The sequence below is a fragment of the Protomyctophum bolini genome (assembly GCF_963924005.1).
Source record: "Protomyctophum bolini genome assembly, chromosome: 22".
In the NCBI taxonomy this organism is placed as follows: Eukaryota; Metazoa; Chordata; class Actinopteri; order Myctophiformes; family Myctophidae; genus Protomyctophum; species Protomyctophum bolini.
Genome location: NC_137883.1, coordinates 14,675,693 through 14,686,142, shown reverse-complemented (window position 1 = coordinate 14,686,142; position 10,450 = coordinate 14,675,693). Strand labels below are relative to the sequence as shown.

General features: G+C 43.2%; 1 protein-coding gene across 1 annotated transcript in view; it reads right to left on the bottom strand.

Moving 5' to 3' along the window:
- The window catches only part of LOC308309649 (uncharacterized protein), a gene marked incomplete at its 3' end in the record, with an annotated part of 131,007 nt that overhangs the window by 12,616 nt on the left and 107,941 nt on the right, over positions 1–10,450 (bottom strand). Inside the window, exons 33-38 of the mRNA XM_080755559.1 lie at positions 6,175–6,294; positions 5,637–5,721; positions 3,238–3,312; positions 2,995–3,126; positions 2,363–2,512; positions 858–929 (exon numbers count right to left, since the gene is read on the bottom strand). Of these exons, the coding sequence (XP_080611685.1) occupies positions 858–929; positions 2,363–2,512; positions 2,995–3,126; positions 3,238–3,312; positions 5,637–5,721; positions 6,175–6,294 (634 nt within the window). The remainder of the gene's footprint in view (positions 1–857; positions 930–2,362; positions 2,513–2,994; positions 3,127–3,237; positions 3,313–5,636; positions 5,722–6,174; positions 6,295–10,450) is intronic.

Genomic DNA, 10,450 nt, shown 5'->3' with positions numbered 1-10,450 from the left:
CGCATTTACCGTCGACATCGACCTAAATATGAAACTGAACCCTCAAAAAATCAATTGATGAAAACTATTTGTTTGTATTACTGCATGTCCTCCATGTGCGTTTTCTTGTCTAGTGAATGTTGCCTATGCAAAGGCTAAAATGTGTCATTTAGATAGCATGTTATGTAGACAGATGCCAGGTTATTATTCATCTGGCATTCAATGGTGTTTATAGTTATGTCTACTGTTAGACAGATGATAGGTTCTTTACTTATGGAATGAATGAAATAGTCTAGGTCTAGGATCATAAGTTATGATCCTAGACCTAGACTATTTAATTCCTAGACTATACATTTGATGTATTACCTTGTGTTGTTCTTGCTTATTGTAAATCGCTCTGGATTAAGGTCTGCTAAATGGCTAAATTATAATTGTAATTGTATGTTATTAGTCTTTACTGTCTGTGAAGTCTGAGCTATCCTGTGTGAGGCAGGGTGACATCCTCGTTCCTCATATATCAAGGCCGTGGTTGAACCATCATGTTTAGGGCTAAAAGGAAGACATGAGGTGTGAAAGAACTGCAACAAAAAAAGAATGATCTTGTAACACCTCCGCCGGCCGGGGGAATGCATGGGTACGCAGTGCGATGGTGTTGTTACGTACACGCATGCTGGCAACCGTACCGCGCGCCTGGGTGTATGGTGGTGGTGGGAGGGATCACACCATTCCCCAACAGCGCGTCGTCAACGTCACTCGAAAGAATATTGCTCGGGGGAGGGGTCACTCAAGATATTCATCATCAACATCGGCAGCATCATCAAGAGTAGCATACGTCCATGCAGCCCCGAGCTACAGAATAGTGCCCTGCTTCAACTTACCCCTTCTGAAAAACGGCGGTCTAATAACGCGTGGCCTGTGGACTAGGCGCGGCGACCTTGTGTCCGTGACCTCTTGTGGAGCAACAGAGACAAGGTGAATTAGCTGTTACCTGGACACTGCAGGAGCAATGGTTCTCACACTTTTACATTTCCATGTCCCTCCCCTTAACTCTGACAGTATACACATGTGTATACTGTCAGAGTTACAGACTTGTAAGGGTCAATTTAGAAAAAAAAAGAAACCCAGGGTCCCTGGAATCCACTTTGAGAAACCACTACACTGGAGGAGCAGGAAGCTTAGCAGAGGTGGAAGTTCACCGTGAAACTCCAAGTAACCTTCTAACACAGCTTTTCCTTTGCCTATAGGCTGCTGCTACATTATGAATGTTTACACATCTTCCAAGGGTGTTTGCTCTTAGATAGCGCTAGTTAGTAGTATTTTACTTAAAGCTGCCATCTCAATATCTTTTGCTATTTTGATCAATATGTGTATATGCATGGTGTCCCTGCTCTTCTATTAAGATATTTTAGATCACATTTAGATTGCACGATGCTCAATTAAATGCATTAAATGTTTTTTTTATTCAAGCATATAGCTACTACTATTAGTACATCTACTTACTAATATTATGTATGGAAGTCAGAGGGGTTAATCGTAGCCCGGTTTCCAGCCTGATTCGCAGCGTTCTGTGATTTGTTTGGTCACTTGACCAGCCTCCTGTTTGACTCGTATTTCATAAAGTCACCTGTTACGTAGCCACGTTGTTGCTGATACTTCATCAGCCAGCGCCACTCTGTCCATGCTTTTCTCACTGTTGAAAAAATTGCGCCAGTTCGAGACTCGAGAGTAAAACCTACTACGGTAAAATCAGGCTGGACACCAGGCTAACTGGCAGCGAATCAGGCTGGACACCAGGCTACCTGGCAGCGAATCAGGCTGGACACCAGGCTAACTGGCAGCGAATCAGGCTGGACACCAGGCTACCTGGCAGCGAATCAGGCTGGACACCAGGCTACCTTGCAGCGAATCAGGCTGGACACCAGGCTACCTTGCAGCGAATCAGGCTGGACACCAGGCTACCTGGCAGCGAATCAGGCTGGACACCAGGCTAACTGGCAGCGAATCAGGCTGGACACCAGGCTAACTGGCAGCGAATCAGGCTGGACACCAGGCTAACTGGCAGCGAATCAGGCTGGACACCAGGCTGGACACCAGGCTGGACACCAGGCTAGACACCAGGCTAACTGGCTTGAAGTATACCAGGCATGTACTTTACCCCTGCACCAGTAAGATGTTAAAATATTCTGCCCTTTGTTTTATTCTAGTTGAGCTGTAATTGCCTAATGAAACCACTGTACTAAGTTAAGTCTCAACGTATCCAATGTTAACATATTTGATCGTAACCTATCTTAGCTGATCTGTCTTTATTTTATTAGAAACGGTGCTGCTGATCGTTTATTATTATTATTGCAGACTAAAGCGTGTGTGTGTTCATGTGTCTTACCATTGATGGAGAGCAGGGAAGAGTCGCCGGACAAGGCGGACAGTCGACAGGCGCCCTCCTCTGAGGAACCAGGCACCGTCTGAGGAGCCTCCAGAGAACTCACAATGTCTGAACGGTCAATGTTCCTCAGAGCCCCACAGAGACTCTCCACTGCGAGAGACGCACACGCACGCGCACAAACACGCACGCACGCACACGCACACACACACACACACACACACACACACACACACACACACACACACACACACACACACACACACACACACACACACACACACACACACACACACACAGTGTAAACACAGAGGTATATGCCATTCTCTGACTGCATCTTGTCACAATGTCACATGCATGGGGTACATCACTGCTCTGTAACACTTTTAATGAGAGCAGATAGAACAGAATTGTCGTTTTTGAATGTACTTTTCACATAGCAATCAAGCAATACAAAATCAACACCAACACTCAACATCCCCCATGGACCCTTCTCCATTTACCCACCCTTCATCCCCCTGTCCCTTTCCACCATCCTAATAATTAAACAACACATCCACTATACATCACAGAGTCAGCAGGTCTTTCAGATCTGATATCGGGTTTGTCCACAGTGAAATTGGTGTCAGACTTACTCTTGGCCCTCTTGCCCTCTCTGCTGGCCCACAGGTTGAGCAGGGCAGAGCTCTGATCCAGCAGGGAGTTGGGGTTCTCCACACGGATCCTGTTGATGTCGTCCACACCAAACTGGAGCTCCCGGGCCAGTTCTGACAAGGGAGCACAGACACAAACACATAAACGGGTGTCAGACGGAAGAAGCACAGCGATTTTCAGAAAACATTTGTTCCTGCATACTACAGCTCCTACACAGAACTGACCTGCCCAGCTCAGACCCAGCTGCTCAGCTATGAGGCCGATCTTGACTTCCGTCCTCTCCATGGCATTCAGTGCAGCTGAATAGAAACAACACTCCACTCAGACACACGCGGCACCGTAGAGCAGTGGTTTTCAAACGTTTTGAGCCCAATTGGCAAGTCAAAATCTCAAGGCACACCTGTATTCATAGCAGAAAATAATCTACAGCTATCTACAGCTTAGCAACACATCAGGATATATTTAGAAAATGTTTAAATCTTTGCCTACTCTATAATGGCTTGCCCAAATTACACCAGGTGATTGATTACAGTTTGCCTCTGTATTGGATGTGCAGTGCACAAAGTATACAGTATAGTAGGCACACCTGGTTTTGTAACAGAGATGATAGAAGAAACCATGTTTCGATTTCCTCTAAAGGTGTGTTCAGACCAGATGCCAAAATATATTTGTAATGTCTTGAATGTTGTGAATTTGAATAAAGTTTTGATCTAGCAGCTAGCTGTATGCATGAAATTAAGAAAGATTGAGCAAGTACATGCTCTATGTTTTATTGTTAACCATCGAGTGTGGTTTTTCTCCTACTGACAGAGCAGATGTCATATTGGGGCGTAAATAGAACATTTGACTCAAATGCTGATTTGTTTGCAGTCGCATAAAACAGATGGAAGATATACAGTGTTAAATTTACCAAGCGTCACAACAAGTCATACAGAATAACATTAATTCGTCTTTGATATATATATATATATTTGTATTGATTCAGAATAGCCTCTTTTATATTTACCATATAGTAGCTTCAATATTAGGCGCTCAATAACAAATAATCTCATGACATGTCTTGGTCATGTCAAGTCACGCGCGACTCTCAAACAAATATCTTTGTGTCCGATCTGAACACATTGTAACAATTCCGCAAACAACCAAGCTGTCTTTAATCCATGTCATTACAAATCCTTTTGGGTAACAATTGCTATATAATGTGTTATAAATACACTTATAATGGATTATAATCTTCTTATAACTACAGTTATAAATACTCAGTAGCTATTCGCAATTTAAACAGCAACAGTGAAACTCTGCTGCATAACTGAATAATTTAACCCCATCTGTGTTGTGACAATACAATTCAATTGATTGACTGATTGATTGCAATCCACAAACACATAAAACACTTAATACCTTTTATAATAACTAAAAAGTCAATTACTATACTACTTCATGATTGTAATATTTTTAGAACATTTCCTATGTTCCTAATTCTAACCCTATAATAATGTATAATAATTTATATACAATAACTGTTAAAACTACATACTGTGATTATGTCAATTTACATCACAATTTCCAAGTCGTTTGTTGCTTTAGGGCAAATCTAATAACAAAACTGTTCCAACTATTAGAATTATAATACACTATGATCTACAAGCTCACAGAATTTCATGTTGCGACTAATTGTGAACTTGTAGATCTACGATTTTCGCAGGAATGCTCACCTATTTCTGCAGAACTCTAGGGTTCAGGCAGTTGCTGTTAAAATTCAATGACAATACTTACCTCAACAAAAGCAAAAGACGGGAATAGGCATTACCCACAAAATATAGTGTATTTCTTTGTCCATACGAACCTCAGGGTTTGCAGACCGTGGTCAGTGGAAGTGTAGGTTAAAATAGTGGGGTAGTTAGATAAAAAATATCATACAGACGCTGCAGTCCCATCTACTATGTAGCATTCAATATATCGTAGAGGGACTGTGGTGCAATGTAGCAGTGCTGAGTATTTGTTAGACAGAAAAGGCCTTTCCTCCTTTGCACCATCGTCATTCAAACCAATCAGACCACAACTCTGGACTCTCGGCTGATTTGTCACCGACCCAATCGGAAGGCTCCTCTGTCTACGGTAACTCCACTGCGAGGTCCTGCACATTCTCGGTGCTAAGCTATGGTAAAATAGCTAATAACATCTGCTGCCATGCCGTTGGAAATCGCAGTGGAGGGACCAGTGCCATGCAAAACCATTCATCAGTCACCATGGCTACCAGGACAGTCATAAAAGAAAGGAAAAGAAAGAAAAGAAAAAAAAGGCTTGTTAGCCATTTGCCATGGAGCTATTTTGGCTTCGGTTAGGCAAGGCTACCCCATCTTTGGGCATACATTCAATTGGCCTAGCCGCACTGCAAAGAACTCTGATGTAGTACAGCAGTGCATTGCATCCAAGGCTCAAGTCTTTGTGCCATGCGTGCACACGAGAGAGGTGGAAATAGAGATAGGGTGGAGAGGGAAGCGGAAGGAGGGGTGTGGGTGTGGGCAGAGGGTCAATGCAACATTCAGGGTCCTTCTCCTTCATGGATAGTTACACAATGGGAGAGAGAGGACCCACGTCGGTCAGGCAAAGGGACACTCACCCAGGCCGGGCTCGTTCAGGGCACTGTAGCGCTCTCTCAGGGCCAGAGGGGTCAGTGTTCTCCGACGCTCTTCACTCCCAGCAACCTAAGGCGGTCACAAAAGTGAAAATATTATGAATTCTTTCAAATCCGGGTTTTGAGATATTTACACCTACATCTATGAGAGTCTAAATCTTAGGCTACATGCGTACATGGATTACTATAGCTGTGAGGGCCAAATGGAGGACCAAAGGTAGAGTTGCATTTGAGAAATAGATAGTGTGAGGACAATTGTCCTTGTCCTCACAACAAAAACGGTTCTTTCATGGTTAAATATAAGATTTTTAGAGTAAAAAGTCTTTAAACCAGGAGTATGATTTTAGCCTGATTTACTTAGGTGCGTGCGCTTGTGTTGCACACCAATAGCATATGAGTATGCAGATCTGCTATTTTCGGGGTGCAACAACACCAAGTATAACTCTGTGTTATGGGTATGTGTGCACTCACCTTGACACAGGGCGGCATGGCGATGTTGTGTTATGTGTATGTGTGCACTCACCTTGACACAGGGCGGCATGGCGATGTTGAGATTACACAGCACGTGCTGTGCTTCCTCGTATTTGGTGGACTTTCGCAAGAAGGACAAGAACCCAGTGGCATCTTTGTTGCTGTCTCTGACCTGAGAGAGTGATAAGTGGAGAGAGAGCGAGAGGCAGAGAGGGAGATAGGAGGAGAGAGAGAAAGAGATAGAAAAAGATGGGGGGAGAGAGAATGCCAAAAACAAAAGAGGGAATAAAATAGAGGGGATAAATGGAATACAGACGGAGAGCGAGACAGAGAACATCAGAGAGAGATAAAGATAATGGAAAGCAGTAGAGGAGGAGGGAGAAGAAAAAGTACAACAAATCCCGGCATGAGAACTCTCTGTAGTGGCGTGGGTGCGCGGAGCAGTAACACAGGTCAAGGAGCAAGGGGGAGGGGGAGGAGGAGGGGGGGAGGAGGGGTACAGGGTATATGGAAGCAGTCCACAGGCAGGCGAGAGAGAGAGAGATTTACCTGCACTTTTTACCTGGACGTCTGTCAGACCAGACGGTTACACAGTGACCCGTGAGAGAGAGAAAGAGAGACAGTGAGACAGACATACAGACAGACAGGCAAGGCCGCAAAGATAAGCAGGCAGGCAAAGAAAGTGAGAGAAAGTCACATATAGGACGTGCACAGACTGCACACACACGGTTCAACAACAGAGCACGTAGATAGGTAGGTAGGTATAGGTAGGTATAGGTAGGCACAGGTAGACTGGCACAGGTAGCTTGTGTCATGGGTAGGCTATAGTATACACCGTCGTGGAGACACTCTACTGAACAAGCCATTCATCTGGTTGCGATGGACGAATAGGCTACATCACACAGACAGAAATGGCAGTCTGGACTGGAGGGATGGACACACTGAGAGGTAAACGAAAGGACTATAATGACCACAGATATATTACTGTAATATCATATAGACAAATGTGAGGCTGATTCATAATTTGTTGCGCGTCAGTGTCGCCGCGACTCACATAGCCGAGCTACGGTACGAGCTCAACACCATATGCGTGGCAACATGTTCTGAGCTCATAGTTCGTCTACGTTCGGCGCACGACTCTGTCACACGACGGATTACCAATCAAGCAAGACACTGACAAACGGACACACAAACAAAGAGATGAACGCACATTGATTTACAAATCAACAAACTAAAATGCCATTCCATAAAAAGATGGAGGTGAGAGCAAACAAATAATGAAAGAAATGGAAGCAAATACGGTAAATGAGTTCAGGGTGACACACAAACATAAACAAGAAGGGGGTTGAAAACAATCTTTAAGCATTGTTTTTCTAGTAGGAAGTTAAAGATGCTGTAAGTGATATTATTTTGTTAAAATAAGTGTTAAAGATAGCTCTATATTTCCATAGTAATTTGTTCAGTACGGGAATCTCCCCATCTCTCTCAGCTCTTTAGTGATTAGAAAATACATTGAAATCAAATAAAACGAGAGCAGAGAACTGTAACTATACTGTAAAACCTGTAAAAGCTGAAAATGCTTTGTGGGGTTCTCTCTCACAATGGGCTACTGTATATGCATCCAACTCTACTCTACTGTGCTTCCGGTCGGAAGCCTACTCATTCATTGTGAACTTACGGTCATGATTTTGTAGGAATAAAGTTGAGTTCTTTAAACCACACTTTTTCATTTGATTATTTGATGTCGTGGTTTTTCATAGTTTGTTTTGTTACTTGTTTTGACATGATGACATGATCTAAAATGTTTGTTTGATTGATTAATTGATTGATGAATGTACCGGTATTAACAGATTGGAGAATTACAGTACAATTCAAGCACAACTCAATACAAATACAAAACTGTTAACTGTGGACGACACCATAAAGTATTACACTTGTTTACAATAGGGCCCACCATGTTCAATTCATCATAACAATTAGAGACTTACAAAATATACTCTATATAGCCAAAAACAGGAAATCATCATAGAGGAGGTAAAAAGGAGAAAAATAAAACATTCACACATACAGTGAGGGAAAAAAGGGGTGGGGAGGATTCAGGTTTTACGGGGGCCAGTTTCGAATTGCGAGCGAAAGAGAGAAGCCAATGGGGGAGAGACAGTCTGTCAGTGCGTGCACTGCGTGAGCAGTGAGAGTGAGTGGGAGCATGGAAGAACTGCCGTTTTTAAAAGGAGATTTAAGACGTTTTAGATAATATCATCAAGTCAATGTAAGTTCACAATGAATGAGTAGGCTGCCGACCGGAAGCACAGCAGCAGCCCAAGCCCAATGCGGAAGAGTTGGATGTAAATTATGTTTTCTGTTCATAAAAGACCCCTGTTACCGAACAAACACTCTATAGAAAAGATTACTGTCAAAATATAGAGTTTTAATCTTTAAACACAATAAAAAATAAATAAAATAATGTATAGCACCTTTAAAGGACCACTTCACCGTTTTCCAACCTATATATGTTCATATAATTGGTCCCTACTCCTTACTAATGATGTGTGTCTGAGAGGAGGGCCGTGGACAGTGCGGAAACCTGCCTACCAGTGACATCATCGATGCATATTCAAAGCTAATAGAAACTACAGCATTTCTCTTCCCTGGAAATTTAGCATGCTGAAATAGAAGCCATTTGATTATTGCATTAATAACAAAAGTATAGAAAATAAATGACATATTGCTCTCGGTTTGATTCATCAATCATGTTTAACATGTTTCGATTATTGAACCAACCAATGCAACCCTCTTTACTTTATTTTTGCACTTGTGATGCCATAGCTCGAGTGGACGTTCGGGTGAACGTATAGCACCGACTGATTCAGCCACAGTCAGTCAGCGACAACGCTCTTACTGTACATCTGTTCAGAGTATGGGAAGGCACTGTGGACTCCCCATTGGCTTAAAGGAGAGAAAATGACTACTAGCACAGCGACTGAATAGACGTTTTTTTTATTTTTATCCCACGATTTTGTAACGCAGTTTTCTTTTCACCCAGTGCCAATTATCTAATGTAATCCTGGGCGCTACACTTCCTCTGCCAACCTGGGGGGGCAGCGGACTGACCTCATGCCTCCTTCTATGCATGAGGAGTCCAAGCTGCTTCTTTTCACCTGACAGAGGGGAATTTCCCCGGCCGGACGTAGCGCGTGGAAGGGACACGTTATTCTGACCAGTTCCTTTCCCCTCCATCAGGCTGGCCAGGGGGAGGTAGTTTTAGAGACCAGGATTACGGCATGTTTTTGTGAGGGTATCTACCCTAGGGGACACGGGGAGAACATGCAAACTGCACACAGAAAGGCCCTATCGCCAACCCCCGCCTCGGGTATGGGCACTGATGACGCGGAGGAGGGAACACACCGCCAGTGCCCACAGCGTCCCCAGCGGGAATCGAACCCAGGACCTTCTAGCTGTGAGGCGACAGCACACCAACTGTGCCACCGTGCCCCCGGTAAGACGTTTTAAATCTGGTTCAAAATTACTAAACCGGCCTACCGATGATGTCACTGGCGGTAGGCACGAGGCAGGTATAGGCTTAGGCTACAGCCCTCCTCTGAGACAGAGTGAGAAGACAGAAATTGTTCCATCTGATAATGAGCATTAGTGAAGACCAATTACACAAAAATAAGTAAAAAATGTGAAGTGTATACCTTTAAATATTCCACAACTGCCATAATACTATAGACAGTTTAGGGCTATAAACAAAGCTTCCCTAAACACCCATATATTTAAAAAAAATCCATACGATATTGTATAAAATAATACATAATACACTTTTTAAATCTTTGTTTAGTGAACCGCTTTCTAGTGGTGTAAACATCCAACTGGGTGTTGGCATGTTGGTTAGCAACAGTTGAAACCTTCTTCTAGAGTCTAGACACCTAGGGCTGTATTTTACCAGGTCTTATTCCCTAACTTGAGTAAACTAAAGACCTGGAGGCGTGATCAATGCCATTTGGCTATTCTGTGTGGCCAAAGAGCATTGATCACGCCTCCAGGTCTTTAGTTTACGCAAGTTAGGGAATAAGACCTGGTACTTAAGACACGCAAAATACAGCTCCTAGTGCCAGTCCTAGGACACTAACACTGTGATACAGTATTATGTTATTTCCAAGAGCAACTAATGTCACAGGAGTCAGGACTGCTGCTGCTCAAGTTTATTAGAGGTTTGAATGCTGAAAGATGTACTGCCAAACCAAAGAATCATTATACATAAAAGGAACTCTTGATTTTAAGGCTTTTACAATTATGCACTTTTAGGTGACATACATATCTTAGGGGTG